This window comes from Quercus robur, chromosome 1, assembly GCF_932294415.1.
Source record: "Quercus robur chromosome 1, dhQueRobu3.1, whole genome shotgun sequence".
NCBI classification, from domain to species: domain Eukaryota; kingdom Viridiplantae; phylum Streptophyta; class Magnoliopsida; order Fagales; family Fagaceae; genus Quercus; species Quercus robur.
Genome location: NC_065534.1, coordinates 5,243,246 through 5,267,199, shown reverse-complemented (window position 1 = coordinate 5,267,199; position 23,954 = coordinate 5,243,246). Strand labels below are relative to the sequence as shown.

At 31.3% G+C, this 23,954-nt stretch overlaps 2 protein-coding genes across 2 annotated transcripts in view; both read right to left on the bottom strand.

Moving 5' to 3' along the window:
• Positions 1–23,954, bottom strand: part of LOC126717299 (receptor-like protein 46) — a 171,877-nt gene that overhangs the window by 5,423 nt on the left and 142,500 nt on the right. The gene's annotated exons all lie outside the window — the stretch shown is intronic.
• Positions 19,826–22,195, bottom strand: LOC126725106 (receptor-like protein 46). Its single transcript, XM_050429978.1, has one exon. The coding sequence runs from the start codon at positions 22,193–22,195 to the stop codon at positions 19,826–19,828; it is 2,370 nt and encodes a 789-aa protein (XP_050285935.1).

The window sequence follows — 23,954 nt, the reverse complement described above, 5'->3', positions numbered from 1 at the left end:
ATAATTTTTTTTAAATAACTCCTAATTCCTAAACCAATATCCTTAAGTATTACTTAACTTTTTGCCAAAAAGAAATCAAATTAACCAGAAAGCAACAACACCAATATAAAGAGAAATAAGCCTCAATGGCTACTAAACTACAACATAAAACAACAATTTAACAATAAAAAACATAGAAGGGATCCTAATGGCATAACATCCTTCATTGAACAGTGTTCTTAACCTTAGTTTTAGCTACTAATCTACCTCTTACAGAAGTAATAGCTTTCAAAAACTCCACTTCACCTCTCATTTCAGCATTGAGAATGCTTTTATTTTTTTATCCCTCCAAATATGAACTAATTTGGTCAAATTGCCAAAGCCATCACGTGGCAATTCTCCTCATATTAGATTGATGGATAATTAAGCTAGTCAAGTGTCGGGAAAATTTTTTATATAACTGTGAATAAATTTTAGTAAGCACAGCGGAAGCACAATCACACAAGATACAAAAATTTACGTGAAAACTATTTTTCATTAAAAGGAAAAATTATAAGATAAATTCCAAATAATTTCATTATATTAAATAAATATTACAACACTTAAAAATACAACTTGAATAAATTTTTTTTTTTTTTTTTTCACTCATAGTTCTCTTCTCACTATCTCTCTCTCACAATTTTCTCTTAACTCTATCTATTTTGCTCTTCTCTTTTACTTGCTCTCACTCACGTAATCTCACTTGCTGGGACTTCTCCTCTTCTTGCTCACTGGCCGAATGGTGTACTTGATATTTTTTCATCCTTTTCCTCTCTTCTTCCTTTATCAGAGTAAAGATGAGAAGATGAAGCTATCAGATCAGAAGCAAGGTGAAGCTATCAGATCAGATGCAAGAGCAGAGAACAAAACCTTAAGCACAGAGCAGTAAAACTAAAACGACAGTGTTTCTGCATTAGTTTCTGCATTAGAGCTTTTGTATAGACGACATGTAGTTTAATTGTTAATTAGAAGCTTTTAAGTGTTGATACGTGAGGTAGTTTGTTGCTAGCACGTGTGAAGGTTGTTCCAAGTCTGTTTAGGGAGCTACTGTTCACGCTTATATATATACAGCTTGTATTCATTGATTCAATAAAAGAAAATACAGTTTTTCATCTTTTGGTTTCTTGATATCCTTCAACGTGTCTCACAAGTTTAACATCACGTCTTCATTTATGTGACTTGACTTTTTTACATCACTTCAGAAATGTTGCTGGACTTTTGTACGTCATTACAGAGAAAAAGAGATCCAATTCTTCTCTTTTGGTCAAGCTACTCCAGCAAAACCCATTTCATCATTTTCCTCTTTTCTTCCTTCACCGTGTCTCACAAGTTTAACCTCACATCTTCATTTATGTGGCTTAACTTTTGTACGCCACTTCATAAATATTGCTGAACTTTTGTACTTCACTTTTGGTCAAGCTACTCCAGCAAAATCCATTCCATCCTTTTCCTCTTTTCTTCCTTCAACGTGTTTCACAAGTTTAATATCACGTCTTCGTTTATGTGACTTGACTTTTTTACGTCACTTCATAAATATTGCTGGACTTTTGTACGTCATTATAGAGAAAAGGATGAGCAATGCTGGTGTTATACATTTTTGCACAATTTTATGCCACAACTCACTACATGACGAGTTATGGTCGGTTAGAGTTTGTTAGTGAGCCATGTGGAGACACACATTAACCAACCACAACTCACCATGTGACGAGTTATAACACAAAATTATGCACAAATATGTGACACCAGCATTTCTCGAAAAAGATATCCAATTCTTCTCCTTTGGTCAAGCTACTCCAGCAAAACCCATTTCATTATTTTCCTCTTTTCTTCCTTCAACGTGTCTCACAAGTTTAACATCACATCTTCATTTATGTTGTCTGATTTTTGTACGTCATTTCATAAATGTTGCTGAACTTTTGTACAACATTATAGAGAAAAAGATGAATCCAATTCTTCTCTTTTGGACAACCTACTCCAGCAAAACTCATTTCATCCTTTTCCTCTTTTCTTCCTTCACCGTGTCTCACAAGTTTAACCTCATCTTCATTTATATGGCTTAACTTTTGTACATCACTTCATAAATATTGCAGAACCTTTATACATCACTTTTGGTCAAGCTACTCCAGCAAAACCCATTTCATCCTTTTCCTCTTTTCTTCCTTCAACGTGTCTCACAAGTTTAATATCACGTCTTTATTTATGTGACTTGACTTTTTTACATCACTTTATAAATATTGCTGGACATTTGTACGTTATTATAGAGAAAAAGATATCCAATTCTTCTCCTTTGGTCAAGCTACTCCAGCAAAACCCATTTCATTGTTTTCCTCTTTTCTTCCTTCAACGTGTCTCACAAGTTTAACATCACATCTTCATTTATGTTGTCTGATTTTTGTACATCATTTCATAAATGTTGCTGAACTTTGTACATCATTATAGAGAAAAAGATGAACCCAATTCTTCTCTTTTGGTCAAGCTACTCCAGCAAAACTCATTTCCTCCTTTCCTCTTTTCTTCCTTCAACGTGTCTCACTAGTTTAACATCACATCTTCATTTATGTGGCTTAATTTTTGTACATCACTTCATAAATGTTTGTACATCATTATAGAGAAAAAGATAAATCCAATTCTTCTCTTTTGGTCAAGCTACTCCAGCAAAACCCATTTCACTTTGCTGACTTCTCAGCACTTGTCCAACAAGCTCATTTAATGAGCTAAGCAAAAGGTTGGGCTGGACATGTGGGTGTCGGCACCCAACATCAAGGTGCATCCATCAAACTGTTAATCATGTGAAAGAGCGGTGTCAAGATGGTTGAAGGCAACTACAGTGAATACCACGTGATATCGCTCAAATATAGAGCTCGCACGGTCTTGGAACTACTAAAGACCCTATACCAGTGGCAACAATCTGAGCTGGAATTCCATGAATCTAACCATTTCAATGTGCTTTTTGTTGAAGCAGAATTATTGATGATGGAACATACGAAATAGTAGGAATTCAAATAGTATTTAAAAAAAAAAAAAAATACCAAACAATTCAAATACTTGGCTTCATTTAAAATTTTTTATAGCTTGGAACATGCGAAATAGTAGGAACTGTGTTATAGGAATTGTGTTATCGTGTGTTTAAAAAAAAAAAAAGTATCATGCGAGATTGTGAAGGAGAGCCTGTTGTAGCTATGGTGTAGAAGAAATGGCAACAATGAATGCCAAACCCATAGAAACTAGAGCAACTAACAGCAAGGTTGTCTAAAAAGGAAAGATTTTCTTAATGGGTATTCTTAGAGTATTTGGTAATAGATTATTTAATTTTTTTTTTTTAAATAGTAAAGGAAGTTAGTTACATTTTTTTAAAATTTTTTTTAAATAGTTCCTAAACATTTTTTTTTTCTTTTGTATAAATTTTTCTAAAAAAAAAAAAGGTTTCTAAACCAATATTCTTAGACATTCATTAGCATTGATGTGAGTTTGTTGTTACCCACATCCAAAATAATTGTTGTAAGTTTGCTAGTGATGGTAGAATTGAGCTTGATAGATTGTTGTGTGATAAGTTCAAAATCTCTAGATTCCTTAAATCACCAAAATTTACTGGTATCCTCTCAGAAAGGTTGTTATGTGAGATATTGAGAATCTTTACATACTACCTAATAAAGCTGGAATTTCACTAGAAGTTGGTTCATTGACAAGTCTAACAAAGAGTAGAATCCGAGGTTTATCCATGGGAGACCTTGTTTTGATCGCTTCCAATTCACAATCACTATCATTTTTGTGATTTTCCTTGTCAAAACCACCATTAAAATACATATTGTTGAGAAAACTAATTATGCTAGGTGTTTCAATCATACTAGCGAAATTTCCAAACTTTGGAGGGATATCTCCAATTAGATGGTTGTTGGAGAGATCAAGAATTTGTAGTTTGGTGAGGTTCTTAATGCAATTTGGGATTGAGCCATAGAGAGAGTTGTTTCGTAAATTTAGGAAATAAAGGCCTGAGATTTGGCAGACACGGTCTAGAAACTCACTTGTTATTTTCCAAGTCAAGTCAGAATAAACATGGGAACTGCCCGTGACTTGACTTGGAAAAATAATACTTATTTTTGTCTCTTTCCATGCATGGAATCAGTTTAAACAAATTTTTTTTCTCTCAAAAAAAAAAGTTTAATAAAATTTTGGCCACTTATTTTTCAGAAAAATAATGGAGAAGCGTACAAGTCTGATTCAACACCTCCATCTGCATGGATGATATGAAGGTTTCGGTTTTGGCTAAGAAATCCTTTCACGGATGGAGGGATGTGGGTTTGTTTAAATTTAATAACTGGGTCTATCATATAATAATGTATTTTAATCATGAATTTGATTAATTAAATACATTATTATTATATAATAAAAGAGATTACCACATCGGTATACTATTGAAATACTAAATAATACCATTGCACTCCCTTGGTGCGATGGTTACTCCACAAGTATAAGTGCTTGTGGAGTGTGGAGGGTAAGGGCCAGGATTCAAGTCTCCAGGAAGAAGTTTCACACACATATACATTTTGATTAGGCTAGAGTAGAATTTTATCTTATATAAAAAACAAAAAAAAAAACTAAATAATTTACTCAATAATTACATGCTTGACTTTTCATTCCACAACAATATTCTTAACTAGACTCAAATCCATATGATGCACAGGAAATTTATTGACAATAAGATCTAACGAAATTTAGAAATAGGAAATTGAGTTAATAATATGTATGTTATAGACATTTTGCAAGATAGCATTTAAAAAATAAAATAAACGGTAATAATAAAATAAAATACAGTGGAAGGAAATATTTAACTTTTATGCTTTTCTAAGGTCTAGAAGTGCCATCTAACATAGAACGTTATTGGGTTGTTAGGGGAGATTTTTATAAACTGTTAATACCAGATGTTTGTTTATGTTGTCAACAACTCACTACAAGTGCATAGTTACCGAATCTTACAAATTAAGTAATTCACAATTCTTAAATTAATAAAGCAAAACTCCCAAAAGTTATATATATACACACATTCAGAACTAGTACCGATTGAACACATGCATATTGTACAATTAAGTCTTAATTTTTCCATCACCAGACTTTGAAAATATATACTGCAAAGATACAAACAAAGATCATAACATGAGGAAGATAGACCAAGCTTCAAATTTGAGTAGTAATATAACTTTCTCAAACTTGCTTAGTTGTAGTAATAATGATATAGACAATTCAAGACATGAAACAAAATCAAAATGACAACAATTTATCCCATTATATCTATTATGTTGAATCCACTATTGGCAAGGAACTCAATCAATTTACTTTAATTGGTTTTAACTTGTAACAAAGTTGGCTTCTGCCATTATGGACTCTATAGCAATATGAACGTGTTGTATTTCCTCTAATTATCACCACGATTGCACTAAAATTATTTATTATTGAAAAGAATAAAAAATTAAGCTCATCCCCTCAAATTGCTCTGTTGTACGTTGCATGATCTGATAATGTCTAACCAAACTTTGACAAATGATATGTGTTACCTGAATATTTTCCTTGTAGTAAGGACAAATAGAATGAGACAGGTGTTTCATAACCTTCAAAGCAAAAAATATTTCCTCTAGCCTAATCCCAATCCTCTTACCTATCAAAAAAAAAAAAAAAAAATGTCAAATCTGTTAAAATTTCAGAAAAAAGGAAAATCCCATCAAGAAAAAAAAAAAAAAATTCTCCCAATTATCAGATAAAAAGAATTGCTAGTGATTTTGTTAAAAGGAGCAAGAAAAAAATAAATTAATATGTGAAAAATGTGGTGAAGGAAGTAAAAATTTCAAAATTGAACTTCCAGAAAACAAATAAAAGATTAAACTATGGTAACTTGTTACGTTGTTAAATTATAATAAGGTTTAAATTTGTGAGACTTGCAAAGTTTATGTGTCAAAATTTTATAAGGTCATAAAAAGTCAAAAATTTGGCCATTGTTGTGTTTCTTGCTTCTTTGTTGGGTGGGAGCCTAGGAGGAGTGGTCTGTGATATAAATCTATATATATCTAAAAGCTGAAACGTAGTATTTATTGTTACTACGCTCCAGTTAAGCCACATCATCGTCCACCTCATTATCATTTTTTTTCCAATTTTCCTATAATTGTTTTTAACATTTACTTTTTATTTTATTTTAATATTTACACTTTTTCCAAACTTTCTCCACCCTTACCTTTTCATCTCCCCACTACCTTCTACATAAATATTATTTTTCTTCTTTTCATCTCCCCACTACTCTCTACATAAATATTATTCTTCTTCTTTTTCTTCATCTTCCTTTATTTTGTCTCTTCTTATTCACACTCTCTTACTATAAATTTGTAACTATCTATTCCATTCATTTTTTTTTTCCAATTTTCCTATAATTGTTTTTAACATTTACTTTTTATTTTATTTTAATATTTACACTTTTTCCAAACTTTCTCCACCCTTACCTTTTCATCTCCCCACTACCTTCTACATAAATATTATTTTTCTTCTTTTCATCTCCCCACTACCCTCTACATAAATATTATTTTTCTTCTTTTTCTTCATCTTCCTTTATTTTGTCTCTTCTTATTCACACTCTCTTACTATAAATTTGTAACTATCTATTCCATTCTATGCATGATTTTCTCTCACAAAAAAAAAAGGTTCTCTCTCTCTCTCTCTCTCTCTCTCTCTCAATTTTTTGATGAATTTTTTATACATTCTTCTATTTATGCCAAACTACTAATCTTTGGGAATCCTTTTTTTTTTTCTTTTTTTTTTCTACACTAGAATCATTATGCTCATTTTCTCACTTAATTTAATCGGGTAGTTTGCCGGAATTCAAAAAAAGGTTCTCTCTCTTTCTCTCTCAATTTTTCGATAAATTTTTTATACATTCTTCTATTTATGCCAAATTACTAATCTTTGGGATTTTTTTTTCCCTACACTAGAATCATTATGCTCATTTTCTCCTTAATTTGATTGGGTAGTTTGCCGAAATTCAAGTAAAACCAAACAATAAGGAATTTTATGGCATTGGAGAACGCCTGAATATATACCAGCCAAAAGTTGAAAGTTAGCAAATTAGTGGAGCTATGATTAAGCTTTAAACGGGATTGATAGTATTGCCAATGTTCTTTAATTAGCATCCTTATTTCTATTTCTCTATATATGTTTCCTAGAATTAGTGTTAGTCTCATTTTTATTTTCTCTATTATATTCTAGGTAGACCAAGAGTTCTTTAAAACTCCACATTGGTTAATGCCATTTAGATTTGTTTTTTAAATTGTTTTTTCTCTTTAATTGTTAAATGTTATCCTATTTTTGTTCTTTCTTATAACTCTAATTAATGTTGATGGTTTTTTTTTTTTGGTTAGTTAAGGTTGATGGTTCTTTCTTACAGAGGAAAGAAGAAATTGAAAACAATTGAATTCCGTATAAACCTGTACCTAAAGGGGACAGGAGCCTTTGTTTATTTGATTAGAGACAATATATTAAAGGGGCATATCCTTTGGTCATTGCATTGCATTTCTTAGAGGTTAAAAGATAAAGCTTGTCATTATAGGAAAACATTTGGGGTGGATATCATTTTGATATATATTTTATTTTGTGTATTTCATTAATATTTTTTAAGGTGAACCATATTCTTCTAACTTTGTTGTAGTGTGTTACATTTGCTTAATATACAACTCATCTCTTATGGAATAAGGAAATTATCATAATAATAAAAAAAAAATCATCACAAAATTACAAGGTTAACTTAACCAAAATTAAAATAAAACTAAAGAAATAAAAAATAGATTTTATAATAATTTATTAGTCAAAAAATTGGTAGACATATTCAAATTCCTATTTCCAAAAACAACTAAGTATTAATCCAAACCAAAACTCAATCAAAATTATAAAAGGGAAAGAAAAGACTTTCTGATGGGAAATTAAAAAAAAAAAAACACACAATACTAAAACACATATTAAAAAAAAAAAAAACCGTCAATCTTAATTAGAGTTATAAGGAAGAATAAAAATCTTTTACGTGCAATTGTTCTCTTTATTGGTATTTATTGTTATATATTTTATTTTTACTTTTTTTTCTTCTCATCTTATGTTATTCAACATTTAAATTCAGTCACATCTTCCACATCATTAAATTATTTATATATATATATATATATATATATATTTAATAATTAAACATGGAATATTTTATTTAAATTTAAATCAATAAAATTATCCTTAAAAAATTGTACTCTTTTTTTTTTTTCATTTACACTTTGTCCAAGCTTTTTCCTTACCTTTATCTTTTCATCTCGCCACTACCTTCTACCTTAATATCACTATTCATCTCCCCCATCTTCCATATCATTAAATTATTAATATTTTAATTTCTCTCCTTTTTTTATTTAAAAAAATTAAAAATTAAAAATTTTACTTAAATTCAATAAATAAAAGTGTCCTCATAAAGTGGAGTAATACTAGGGACACACTCATTCTCAAACCCAATACATCAAAGAAAAAATATAATACAAAACAAATGCCAATTGGGAAACACTAAATTAAAAAATAATAATAATGAGGATATCAAACCAAATATAATATAAAGAAACTAATAGTTATGGATATACTAACTTAAGGGTAGCAAAATTAAATGAAAAAAAAAAAAAAACTACAATGCATATTTAATGCAATAAAATAATTATCAAATCTTGGAAAACAGTAGGTTGCCTATGGAGAGAGAGGGAGAGAGAGATGGTAAAGAACAAAAAAAATCAAATGTCAATTAGTAACTATTAATTGGAAAACAAAGAGGTTGTAAGGAAAAGTAAAAATAAATAATAAATAATAAATATGACCAATTTGAAGAACATTAAAAACTTTACAGTGTAATAAAATCAACTGTTACATTCACTTAAAAAATTGAATCAATAATCAATAATTAAACACAATCGTAGCAATATATTTAAACTTAAAACTAATCAAACTCTAATCTATATATATAATAATAGGTGAAGCAGAGAGAAACTCAAATTGCAATTCCAAATTAGAACTCTAATTTTGTGCCATGTGTCTAGATTCATATGGGGACCACCAATTTCTTTTTTTTTCTTTTTTTTTTGGTTGTCCAATATGAATAATCACTTCTGGATTTATCTTGGAAGAGTAGATAAGGATAGTGAATGGTAACATTTATTCATCTCTCTCAATCTCAATACAATTTTCATCAGTTTGATAACCTTGACGTTTAGGCTTCTACTTCTCCGCACTTGGTTGTCTGCTCAACTCCTTTTAAAGCCCCCATTGATTATTGGTTTCACTTTTTATAAACAAGCAAAGCAGGGGTAGTGGTAGATTCATCCCAAATTTACTCCACTATGGAAGGAAAACTCAAAGGTCTCTAGATGAATGTACTTTGGGGATCAACTAGCCATCCAAATTTGCCAAGGCCAATTTCTTTTCATTGCAGGTAGTTGTTCTTCAATCAAGATATATTATTGTAGAGTATTTTTATTGCATTCAACAGCCACGCAATCAAAGTCATGAACATTAAATTTTTCTGAGTTTGTTTGTTTGATTAACATCTTATGTCTTAGAGGTCGTCTGTTGATTAGTGGGATTATTTTATAGCCACACCATTTCTCTCTATCACTGTCATCTGGAATAAAACAAGAAGCCTCATTGATTGTGAAAATATTCACTGTAACAAGTTTTTTTTTTTGGAGATTTTGATTGTTTGCACTATTGTGGCATGCATTTAGTTTTGGAGGAGATGTGAGGGTAATGGTGTGAATACTTCATTCAAGAGCACCAAACAACAACGGAAGCCACACCTATTTCCATATCCAATGCGATTATCAAGTTTCTTCAGGTAAAATCTATTTCAATTTCATGCTTTTTTCTTAATTATATTGAAATTATATTTTACATTGATTTTTCTGTTTTGTTAGTTTTGGGGATTTTAATATTTTTGCTCCACAATTGCTACATTTGGTTTAAACTTGTGTCCACAGTCCACATACATGGAACCTAACAAGGGGTAGGATATCAATTTGCATCTAGATGAAGGACTTTTTACAAAAATATGTCTATGAGTTCACATCTGTCAAATGTTTATTATTAATCTTCCTCATACATGCCGCATTGCAGAACAGTTGGTTTTTCAAGGTTAGTAACATGTACAATAAAGACGTGGATGTGTTCTCTAGATATATATACTCCCACCACCTGCTACTCTCCCAAGTTGGTGATGCATTTAGACTTGATATGTGATATTTTCATTTAACTTTATCTCTTACTCCTCATGCTATGATAAATCTGAGTAGTTAAATAATGTGGTTCTTCAATTTATCACTAAAACGTAGTTTTTGTGTGAGAAGCCACCTACATGCACACATGGAATGAATCTCATAGTGGTGGCTCCTCTTTTTTAACACGTGTTTAACCAAATCAAAATGACAATAACATGTTTCAACATGCAAGTTGGTATAGATATTTCTATTTTCAAATTAATTATTCAATATGCCCTTGCTGCAGTAGTAGCCCTTGGAAATTTGGTTGAAGTTATAACAGGGTATTGACAACACCAATTTCTTTTTTTTTCTTTTTTTTTTTGAGAAACAAGGACAACACCAATTTTAATATGAAATTAGAGTCTAATTTTCCTCCATCTGTCTAAATTTAAGTGGGATCAGTTGTAATTACGCTCACTTTCATTTAAAAAAACGTTGTGCTCCTTTTTTTTTTTTTTTTTGGCTGAATAAAACATTCTGCTCTTCCACAATAATCACACCTGCGTATTTTCAGGTTCACCCTTCTACAATAATCAAAACCCAAAATCCTTCCTCTCCTTCAATATACAGCTCCCCTCTTCTTCAATGAATGCTATGGAATTTCAAAAGAATCTCTCGGTATCAATGGTTACTTTTATTTGAGTTTTCCTGTTGGATAGGTTTAGGTTTGATTTGTTTTTGTTTCAGGTTTTTAAAACACAAAATGATTGAGATTTGAGAGGGATACAGAGATAGTGTTCGTGAATGTCGTTACCACCATCAAATTATCAAAACTGGCGCCGATACATTCTTTCCCCCTCTTTAGATTTAGGTATGATTTTTTTTTTTTTAATAACATTTAGGTATGAAATTTGATTTTTAAAAAAAAAAAAAAATTCTTTGATAGGATAAGTTTTTTTTTTTTTTTTTTTTTTTTTTTTTTTTTTTTTTTTTAACTTACAGAAATTACAAAAAAAAAAAAAAATGATTTTAGTTTTGGCTTTTCATCTTGGTTTTGATTCCTTTTTGTTCTGGGTTTTTGGGTTCTCCATGAAAATGTTTGGTTTCTCAATTTTTCAATATTTTGTTTTTCCTATTTTGGAATACAGAAATCACTAAGCCTTTCCCTCTTTTCTAATATCTGCATTCATAGTTTTTTTTTCCTTTCTGGGGTGTCTGATTCTAGGAATTGAAGTTGCCCTCGAATTATGAAGTTCTTCTTCGGAAAGTATTCGATGATTGTACTTAGGTATTGCTCTCTCTCTATCTCTGTGTGTGTGTTTGTCTTCTGTTTGGGTGCTGACAAAGTGTGTGAAAATTAAAAGTTTCGAGTTTTTAAATATGGTTTTTGATTGGTTGTGATGGGGTTTTCGTTTATTAGGAAATAAATACGGCCCTGTGATGGGGTTTTCGCTTATTAGGTTTTGAGAAAATGAGGGGTAGAAAATAAATTTTAATTTAGGAATCTTAGACTTTATTTTAATTAATTGAGAGGGGAATAAAATTATTTGGTTTTGTTGTGATAAAGTTTTGGTACCTCCCTGATATGGTTCTCTGGCTTATTTCCTGTTTGGATTATTCATATTATATGATTTTCTTGATATGGATCTGTTTCTAATGGATTTGTTGAAAAATTGGCTTTATGCATAGAGTTTGGCTGCATAAAAGAACGGGTGGTTTTTGTTTGTCCATTGCTTCAAAAGGGTTAGCAATCACCGGTATAGGTGATTGAAGATATTGGAATCATATCCCAACTGAAGAATCTAGGTGAGATTCGTTCAATTTTTTAACCCTTTTTTTTTTTAGTTTTTATGTATTGATTTTTCAATGGAAATGGGAGAAAAATTGTATTTTTCTTCCCATGTATGTTTTAGATGGACGATCGAAACTCCAGCCAATTGTGGAATTCCCTTGCTGGAATTTGTCTGAGTAGGCTTTTTTTTTTTTTTTTGGTGATCTTTTCTATCAATTATGATTGAAATTTTAAAATTTATTGAGTGATGCTATCATAATTGCAAGTGGTTTCATAAATCATAATAACTTTATTAGCAAGTTTTCTTAAATAATAAATATGGTCATTTGAAGGATGTGGTCATTTCGAAGGATGTCCAATACCATTGAGTTTGTTTGGAAGTTCTTAATGTTTAAGACAGTTCTTATTGGCAATAAAATGACCATCATATTATTGAACTTGAAGTTATGCTGTCTTTGAGTTGGACTAACACATTTGATCCTTTAAAAACTAATTGCTATGAGAAGAATCATGACAAGCTTGAAAATCCTCCCTTCAAACTTTCCATTTTCCCTTTTCTTACATTGTTGTTGTGCTGATCCAAAAGTAGGCATTTGTAGTCTCTCAATTGCTGTTAAAAGTGTGACGAAAATTATTAAAATATAACAAGATGCTAACTTTTGTTTTTTGCTTGACTTTGTGATTCATTAGATTGATTAGAAAAGTTTTGAGAAATTAAAAAGCTTTTGTTGGTTTTTGAAGTGGTGCTTCAGTTTCTCAACAGTGGAGAACTGCAAAGCTTTTCATTTGTTCTGGTGCTCTTTTTGCAATTGTATTTGCTAGAATATGCTGCCTTATTTCTTGGACAATGTTTCTGCCAAATTTGTTTGAAGGAATCTATGCCGATCAATTACATTACATAACGATTTAGATGACCACCTACATCTATTAAATTGTATTATTCATTAAATCATCTACACAAGGCACATGATTACTAAATATGTCATGATTAAATACATGTGAATAGCTGTTTTTTATCATTTCTTTTCCTACTTAGTGTAATGGAGAGAACCTTTTGGTTGAAGTCCAGTTTGTCTTCTTTTCTTGGTTTGCATGGAATTGGACATTTATTAATATACCATAAACTGGCTGTATCTATCCTCTCTCTCTCTCTTCTTGGGAATTTCAGATTTTAGATAAAGGCATTTGATTTTCATAGGAATTTAAACTTTATGGAATATGTTAGTGTATTGGGTCAAATATTTTCAAATCTTAGCATCTATCTAAAGATGGTTTCTTTGAATAGAAGGGTACCCCATGCATAGCACAGGTCATAGGAGGAGGTGCTGCCAAGTTAGGAGAAAATCACGCTTAAAATTCTGACACATGTACATATTAAAAGAGAAAACCAAGAAAAGTCAGTTTTTTTTTTATTTTTTTATTTTAATTCCTAACCTGCATGTCACATTTTATTGTCATTTTGGAAGTGGTATTGCATTTTGTGGTGTAGAGTTTAGGAAATCCTTATTCATATTTGTGTTTGGCCTCTTTGTACTTTGTAGTCTAACGAATTTGAAGTAATTATACTTTAATTGTATAAATAAGATCTACTCAGGGAAATGGTATTTCTAAATTTAAGTTAAGCATACGGATATGGTATCTAATGTAGAAAATATTTGCATGTTAATTAATCCTTTGAATAATTTACAAAATCATTTATTAAGGCTTAGCAGTCATAATTGGATGAAAATTGAAGAAGATTTCATTATTTTAAATTGTGTTAGTTATGAGAGGATGAAAAATGAAAGACCATGCAAAAAAGACCATGTGGACACAAAAGCTTACTGTTTTGTATGTGTTAGCATATGGGACGGTGACAATGGTTTTGGATACCACAATATTGATTGTAAATTTGTGACTATCAAGACTTGATTTTACACAAATCAGTGAGATTTTCCTGTTGGGTGATTTCATAAATGTTAGAGTTGATTTATCATGTTCATTGTGTGTGCATTATATTTTGATTGCTTTAATATATTGTTTTAAGTTATCGTACAATCCAAGATATATTAGCACTTAGCACAATTAGGCAATATAAGGAGTTCCTGTATAATATTCCATTTTTTAAATCATCATTTGTGAAATTATGTTTAGTTTATGAGAATGTTGTGGGCTAAAAATTTCCAATACTTTTTGTAATACCCAAAAGAGAAAAGGGGAGGAATGGGGTTAAAAGTGGTCATAAATTGGGTTTAATCTACAGAAACAATAAGAGATATTTCTTTTATTTTAACTTTTTCTATGCTTCCTTATACCCTCACACAAATTATGATACATACCTCAAAGGCTCTAACTAATATTGTCATATAAATTTTAGTTTGGTGTGATTCATTGTGGTTCCTTGGAATAGCAGATATGATGTTTGAAATTGAAATGTAAGTTTTAGATTTGTGTGTTTTAAGCTTTTATGTGGTTTGTAAATTTTTTTTACTTAGGTTTGTTTCTGTGTATCATTTTTTGTAGGTTCTTGCTTGGAACAAATTAGTAAATGCTTTAAAGATAAAATGACCTTTGCAAATTGTTAGTGAGATTAGTAAAGGGCAGACTATTGAAAGCCAAAACCGTAGAGCACTCCACTGCAGAGTGTACTATGCAAGCCATAGTCCAAGTATAAATTTTATAAATGTGTGTGTGTGTGTATTTTTTTCTTCTTTTTGTATTTTATTGGGTTTGTTTATGTGAGGAATAATGGTTAATGGGTGTTTGATTAATTATATATTGAACTGAATTTACAATGATGGGCATGGATATATAATGTTATCTACACTTTTTTGTGTCAATTGTATTGGATTTAGTTGCCAAGGTTAGATCTTTTTGGGTCCTGTTTATTGTGGTTGTTTTAGTGAGGAATAATGATTAATTATGCATTGAATTTAATTCACAACAATCTATACTACTAGACATTAAGTACACTTCTGTTGTGAATTGATGTGGACTTGCCGACCAGTTATGCATGGCATCATAATTCAGCTTCCAAATTGGTTTTGTAACAAAATTGCAATAGAACTTATAATATCTAGAGCAATTTTCATGTGAATTGGAATTATAGGAGAGGACATATTATATGAGTTTGTAATAATACTATTAATACTGAATAGAGATGAGTTGAAAGGGACTATTCTTTATAAAGGTTGCCTTTTAATATATTTTCTTGATGGTTTATATATTATCTAAATTACAGACCTATTATCTTGCCATTATGTAATCATTGTGTTCATTTTTGTGTTAGTTTTCATCAAACTCCTGACAAATTTGGTGCTATAACTATTTTTTACAGTGATATTTTGGATTCGCTTAATTTTCAGGTGGCTTATTAGAAATAGGCCCTCAAAGATTAAGAACAAATGTCCCATCATAATATTGTTTACAACAAATCCTTGATAAATATCCTCCTCAATGTACAGACTCGACTTTGAAGATTAGTCCCAAATGTTTAGACAATGATGTTATACCAACTCATTTGGATATATTTGCACTATTTTCTAAATGATTTCCACTGTAATAAATTGTTATTATTTGTTTCCTTTTATTTCTAAGCTATGATGTCAAAGTAAGTCAAGTTTTAATTGCTTTGAAGATATTGCATTTTTGCATGCAAAATAGAGAAGCATTCTAGAGAATTCCCTTCATTCAAACTCATTTGAACGCAATGGAAGTAATAAAAGTGGTGGTTGCTCATTTCATATCTTCCTCCAAATGGTCTATTGGAGAATGAAAGTACATACGTGATGTGAAAACTGAATTAAGGTACAAGCCAAATCATATAAGGTTTACTGGCCTGCTCGACTGAAATTGTGCTTAATTATCATCTCCTTTTCCTCTCCTCCTTTCATCTACTCTATTACCCCACCACTCATTCTCATCAACAACTTCCATCTGCACATAAATATCATTTTCAAACCACAAAAATGGAACAAATAATATATATATATATATACTGCTAAGTTTTGTTAATGAAATTTTCTGGTTAATAATATGAATTTAGAATTAACTGAGCATTTTAAACATGAATAAACTCATGATTAATAATATCCATTCCCGTGCGGTAGCACGGGTTACATACTAGTTCATAACTAAAAGGAGAAGTTCTCATGTAATAATAGAAATTACATAAGAAATAAAGTTAGAAATGAAATTATGATAATAGTAAAAAACATTATAAATGAAATTATGAAAAAAGGTCATAAAACTAATTAGCTACTATCATTATGAAGTAGTAGTCTATGATTTTGCACATCTAAAGAAGTGGAATATATAGAGTTTACTTAAGGTATATGTAAAGATTCACATAAAAAAAAAAGATACGTAAAGGTTAAAAAATGTATATACTATAAATAAATAAAAATGCATATGTAAGGTTTTTATTAACTTAGAAGAAAATGAAAAATCAATTATTAATAACAGCAACAACAACAACAACAACAATAACATAGGGGTAATTACATTCCCCTTTCTTGAGGTTTGAAGAAATGATACTCTACCCTAAACTTGAAAGGAAAAAATATTTTCATCCTTTACATTTGTTTGACCAAACTTTATTAAATTAATATTAAAATATTGTGTACTAACTTGCCTATGCTTAAGATAGGTTCCAAAATTAACCTTAATTTTAAAATTAAATTCTCTTATTTTAAAATTTTAAATTAAAGTGTATTTCAAAATATTAAGTAATGTCTTTTGCTTTTTTTTTTTTTTTTCCTTTTCTTTTCCCAATGAGTTATGGAGAGATTTGTCATTTCAAATGTTTTGGTATTTTATAAATTTGTATTTTAATTCTAAAGTTATGAGTAATGTCTTTACTAACCATGGTTAAACATTTATAAACAGATTCTTAAATAAATTTAAAATATTTTGTTATTAATATAAACAAAATGAGAGAGTGTTATTACTTATTACCCTAAATATATTTAATAAGATCACCCTAAAAAAAAATTATCTCGCGCAATGCGCGAGTCTGCGACTAGTATAAATAAAGGTTCAGTTGTGCACTGCTGACTACTGAGTACTGATCACGGCATGGCCGTCTCTAGTCAACTCAACAAGCATTAGGAAAGAGGCTGGAAGTTTAAGAGCTTCAACTGCTCCACTACGGACCACGTTCGTCTCATCAAATAATGTAGTAAATGGTTAGTAGAAGTTTCTTTGAAAAGATGTGGGAAAGAATATAAATATAAATAAAGGTTCAGTTGTGCACTGCTGACTACTGAGTACTGATCACGGCATGGCCGTCTCTAGTCAACTCAACAAGCATTAGGAAAGAGGCTGGAAGTTTAAGAGCTTCAAGTGCTCCACTACAGACCATGTTCGTCTCATCAAATAATGTAGTAAATGGTTAGTAGAAGTTTCTTTGAAAAGATGTGGGAAAGAATACATTGACTTGTCTCTTTTCCTGGAAACAGTTTATAGTTCAATTTTGGTTACTTCTTTTTTAGTATTTAAAACAAAGCTTCTTGGGAAATCCTTTCAGGGATGTGGTCATCTGCAGCAACTGCAGGCTCCATCAGATATTTTAATGGGTCCGTCGGTTGATTGAACTTTCTCAGTAGTTTTCATGTATAGGGCTGTGATGCTTCCTTCCAATTAAGTTATTCAATTTTAGTAACCAAATATAATGTTAAGGGTTCAAATTAAATTTTAAAACTTTAGGGGTAAAATTAAAATTACTCCAAACTTTAATTTTTTAAATTACAATTTAATCCATAAAAGTGGGTTTAAGTTTAAGTTTATAGTATATACTCTATGCTATATGCCTCTCTGTCCTTTGACTCGTCTTTTGCACCATACAACATTCTACAACTGCTGAAGTTATAGCTCAAGCCCAGCCAATCACCATGAAAGAAATGAGTAAGTATAAAAATGTAATAAAGACTATAAAGGTATATAAAAAAACCCAGGTTGCATCATAATGAAGGCCAAATTAGGTTCAAATTACTTGAGTTGGCTATCAGCCTATCACTTCCATATAATTTATATCGTCTCAAACACCAAGTATTTCAGTATCTATAGTATTCTCTGCACATTGCAAGGGCAACTATTTAATATAAAAAAAAAAAAACTATAGTAATTGAACTACAACCAATCATACCATCATATTTCAACAATGCTTCTTTTTTTTTAAATCGATAGTTGAGGAGGAGAATTTGAATATTAGACGTCTTTATTATAAATATTAGGAGTTACCAATTAAATTATAAAACTTTTGGTATATTTCAACAAAGTATATAAATACCATTTCATACATATGTTTTTTTTTTTATTGGTAAATTTATACACATTTTAGTCTTCAACCAACCACCTTATTATTATCCACTCGTTTTTTTTTATATACCTCGTATACTGTTTAAAGTTTAAACTAAAACATATTATTGTATGTACTTCCTTAAATTGAAATATACAATTTATTTTATACCATCAGTATTGAAATCATTAGGTATTTCTATAGTAAAATTGCGTGATATTCCATCATTCTTATAGTAACGGTGAATCTCATCATCAATTTAATTGATGAGATTCACTACTATACGAGAGAAGAGTACTAAATAATTTTCTTCTATAAAAAAAATTTACTACATGATTTTTACATGCTTGAGTTTCCATTCCATAACCATATTCTTAATTACAACTTTAAGTTTTTTTCCAAAATGCACTTTGATGGAACCAAGAATTTTCAAATAGAATATATGGGACTTGGGCCTGACACGGCCCAAGTTCAAAAATTGAACTTCCATAGCCTTTCAACCATGGGCCAAGCTAAAGCAGGTGCACATCAGTAAGTGACTGCTATATAAATCATCAAAACTGATACCAGCCCATGCGTTATTAGGCTACATCGGTCATAGGTAACAGGTAGTTGCTTTGCAGTGACTAGTGATATCTTGCAAAACCACATAGAAATTTTCAATTTTTTTACAATTCACACATCACATGTGATAAATTTAAGGACCAAACATATTTTTTGACAATACAATATATTTTGTCCATATTTTTTTTTTTTTTTTTTTTTTTTTTTGTTGCTGAAACAATATATTTTTGTCCTTAAAATTTAGGTTAAGTTCTATTTTAATCCATTAGATTTGAAGATTTTCTTTTCAATCCTTAGAGCACTCACATACACATAGATAATAAAAAAAAAGGCTTGTTAATGGGTGTTCTTAAAGTATTTGTTAATAGACTATTTAAAAAAAATTCTAATACTATTTTCATAAGAAAATTTTAAAAAAAAATGTCAAAAAAGTTAGTTACATTTTTTTCCTTTTTATAGTTTTTTTTTTTAAAAAAAGTTCCTAAACCAATATCCTTAGACATTCGTTAACTTTTCGCCAAAAAGAAATCAAATTAACCAGAAAGCAACAACACCAATATAAAGAGAAATAAGCCTCACTCTCTACTAAACTACAACATAAAACAACAATTTAATAATAAAAACATTGAAGGGATCCTAACAGCAAAACATGCTTCACTGTACGATGCCTTAGTTTTAGCTGCTCATCTAGCTCTTACAGAAGTAATAGCTTTCATAAACTCCACTTTACCTCTCATTTCAGCATTGAGAACGCTTTTATTTTTTTTATCCCTCCATATATGATAAATTGTAGTCTTGCAAGCCAACTTACTTGCTGATACTTATGAATGACTACTTGTAATGATTTGCTTGATTGAAAGCCTTTACATTGCTGGGATTTAGATCTTTGACCACTGCATGCATAACTTGTAAGAGACTTGACACTTATACCCTTCACCTTCTTTGTTGATGGCGGTAATTTGGAGGTTTTGTAGGGACAAAACTATTAGTAAGATATAGAATTCCCACTGTTACAAAGAAGCCAATTACATATCCAATTCCCACTCCTTCCCATGAGAACCATGTTTCCTTATTTTCAACTCTTGGTGGTTTTGTTGGTGACAAGTCTTCTGGACATGGCACTTGAATTTGCATTCCGCATAACTCACTGTTATTGGCATAAGAACTTGGATCATCCATTGTATCCATTTGGCTACCAACAGGAATTTTACCTGAAAGCTTGTTGTTACTGACATCCAAAATAGTCAGCTGTTGTAATTTTGCTAGTGATTGTGGAATTGAGCCTGATAAATTGTTGTGTGATAAGTCCAAACTCTCTAGGTTCTCTAAATAACCAAGACTTGTTGGTAACCTCCCGTAGAGGTTGTTAAATGAGATGTTGAGAAGCTTTAGAGCATTCAAACTTCCTAATGAAGCTGGAATTTCACCAGAAAGTTGATTCATTGACAAGTCTAACAAAGAATAGAGCTTGAGGTTATCGAATGATAGACCTTGTTTTGACTTCTTCCAATTCACAATCAAATCATGAATCTTGGTATCTAGGATGAAACCATTAATACCATTAATTCCAATATCAAGAAAGTACGAAAATACATCAGGTGTTTCAATCATACCAGTCAGGTTTCCAAACTTTGCAGGGATTTCTCCAACAAGATGGTTGCTTGAGAGATCAAGAATTCGGAGGCTAGTAAGATTGGAAATACAATCAAGGTTTGAACCGTGGAGGGAGTTGTTTCCTAAATTTAGGATTTGAAGGGTGGAGATTTGGCAGATAAAATCTGGTAATTCGCCTGTGATTTTGTTGTCATGGATGTCTAGGTATTCAAGCTTCCTCATATTAGTAAGAGTTCTCGACAAGTTGCCAGAAAACTTATTTTTGCCCAATGCAAGAATTCTAGTTTTATCAAAAAAGTTAGTTCGAATTTCACCAGAGAATTCATTTGAAGAAAAATCAATGATTTCAGGGCTTGAATACCAAAAATTTGACAAAGTGTTGCCAGAAAATTTGTTATTTGACAAATCTAATAAAACGAGGTAACTAATGTTGTTGATGGATTCAGGAACCTTCCCTGAAAAATTGTTTCCATCCAACATAAGAGCCATGATTGAATTTGCATTACCTATATTGTTTGGCAGTTCTCGATGAAAATTGTTTCGGGACAGGCAAAGAAGAACTAAATTTGAATAGTCAAAGAGGCCAGGTGGGAGTGAACCAGTAAGATTGTTATCTGACATAATTATATATTGCATCTTCATTTCAACAAGCCAGTGTGGTAACATTCCTTCTAACTGGTTATCACTCAAGTCCAGAAATTCCAGAGTCTTATGCATAGAAATCCAGTATGGAATCTTTCCTTTAAGACCACAAGACTTCATAGACAAGACAGATAACGCAAACTTTGGAACAATCTTTGCTTTGTTATTCCAAGTGAGATTATTTCCTCCTAGAAAAAGAGTCTCCAACCCTGTGATATTGAAAATCCCGGATGGAATTTCTCCAATGAGTAAGTTGTTTTCCAATTGAAGTGTTTCCAAGTTTGTCAATTTCTGTATGGATGATGGGATTATACCCGTGAGCTTGTTGTCTGTCAAGCACAAGTTGACTATGTTAGATAGATTGCCAATATCAATAGGAATTTCCATGGATAATGAATTGTGACTCAAGTGCAATACTTTCAATTCCTTCAAATTCTGAATTGAAGAGGGAATTTCATCAAAGAAATTGTTGTCTTGAAGACACAATTCTTGCAACTTTGTCAAATTCCCTATCTCCTCAGGGATATTTCCATGGAATGAATTATAACGCATATTAAGATATTGGAGATACCTCAAGTTAAAAAGTTTAGAGGGAATGGAGCCGATGAAGTCATTGCCAGTCAAATCAAGATAAGTTAATTTGGTGAGGTTGGCAAAGCCGTCACCTGGCAATTCTCCTTGTATTCGATTGTGGTACAAGTCAAGATACGTCAAGCTTTTAATACGAAAGAGCGGTGTCAAGATGGTGGATGTCAAAACCATGGGATCCTTCTGCAAGATGAGGTCCTCCAAATATAGAGCAATCACAGTCCTAGAACTAAAGCTAGAACTACAACTGACCCTGTCCCAGTTGCAACAATCTGAGCTCGAACTCCATGATGGTAACCGATTTAATAATGTGTTTTCTGTTGAAGAAGTAGCATTGATGATGGAGGCTTTAAAGTTGAGAAGGGCTTCTTTTTGATATTCAGGACAAGAGAGAGTAGGGGTGAAGAAGATGACAAGTCCAAGTATTAGTAGAAGTAGTAGTGGGCTCAGTTTGGCCATTGTTGGTTTTTTTTTTCTTCTTTGTTGGACTTGGAATTGGATGCTTATAATAAATAGAAAAAAAAAATGAAGTTGGGGGAGGAGTGGTCTAGCTTAGCTGTGGGTGTGGAATAAAAGTAGCAGTGATCGTGGCCTAAGTCAAGACAAGTCACCGGTTAGGCTAGAAGGCACGATGGTTTGGCTTCCGATCTATTTCCAGTTCCAGAGAGAAGCGTGTTTGACAAACCAAAAAACTACACCAATCCCTGAGTTTGCTTTGTTTGAAAAGAACAGTATGTCCTCTACCAAGAAAGCCACTACTGCACTTAAAAAAAAAAAAAAAAAAAAATTTAAAACCGTATTCGCAGACCTCATGAGTCATGAGTTGTACTAGTAGGCTGAATTTTATGACTCGTGATTCTTGTGTTTCTTTGTCCTTTGTTGGGCTTGGATTGGATTGGCTGGGTTGGGGGAGGAGTGCGCTGCTGTGTGCAACACTGATTACTGACCATGGTGATGAACGTCTAGTCAAATAAAGTTAATGGGAAGAAGGTTCACGAAGAAGTTAATGGGTGCAACACTGATTACTGACCATGGTGATGAACGTCTAGTCCAATTTCACGTTGTGAGTGGTGGCTGACTTCCTTTAATTTTAAAAAGAGAAACGTGATTCAGAAAATTTAATTAAAAAAAAAAATTAAATAAGGAGAAGCTTGATTGATTTTTTTAGAAAGTTTCCATTTATAACATCTGCTCCTAATGATAGTTCTTTATCATTAGACCTAGACCCCAAATGGTTTTTTGTGTAAGCGGATATTGAACCTTAAATCTTTTATTCAACTGTCAAAAACTTACCAATTGAATTAATTGAAACCCACGTAAACGTGTTTGATTTGACTTGCAGTGAAAGGCCAATGCAGTCACCTCCATAGTAAATAAAGGTTTTGACGAAATCCTTCCACGAATGGGAATGGATTGTAGGTTGATATATCACCACATAATCACATTCCTTCCCGCCTGGCCTGGGCTCCTTAAGCCCATTAAGTTTGATATCTTCATCTTTTTTCCTTTTTCTTTTTTGAAAAAAAAAAATCTACTTTTTTTTGTAATTCGATAATTAGGAAAGAGGGATTTAAATGGTCCGTTTCGATTAAGAGAGAGGGAGAGAGAATAGAGGAGAGTAAACTTCCCCCCCCCCCCCCCCCCCCCAAAATTCAAATGGTTTCGGTTGGAAACATTAAAAAGTATCGACTAGTTGAATTACAAGACTCTTAACAAAGAAAAATATCTTCATTTATATTTCCTTTTCTTTGTTGATAAAAATACAACTATTAAGGGGGTGTTGGTTCGCTATGACGTGCTCTTAATGTGATGCACATTACAATGATATAACATTAAGGTTTCTAGTTTTTTTTTTTTTTTTTCCTCTAACATTACCATAATCTAAAACTACAAAATATATCACATCACCTTCCTAAACAATGTAATGTTGTATTTTTGTTTTGAGGTTACATTAATGTATGTTAGTGCAATACACAATAATAATGGAAATAAAACAAAGAAAAACTGAATAATACTTCTGAATATTGTAAGGTTGAATTTATTGAACCATCTAATTGGCTTTATTCCGTGCCAAATTTGCTTGTATTTCATCATTTAGTAACCCTGTATTTAGGTGAGTTTGATGTAAGGGTAGTAAGTGAGATAGAGTGAAGTTTGCTCAAGTGTGTGCAAGAATGTAATGTTGGAAACAATGTAATGTTGTATTTTTGTTTTGAGG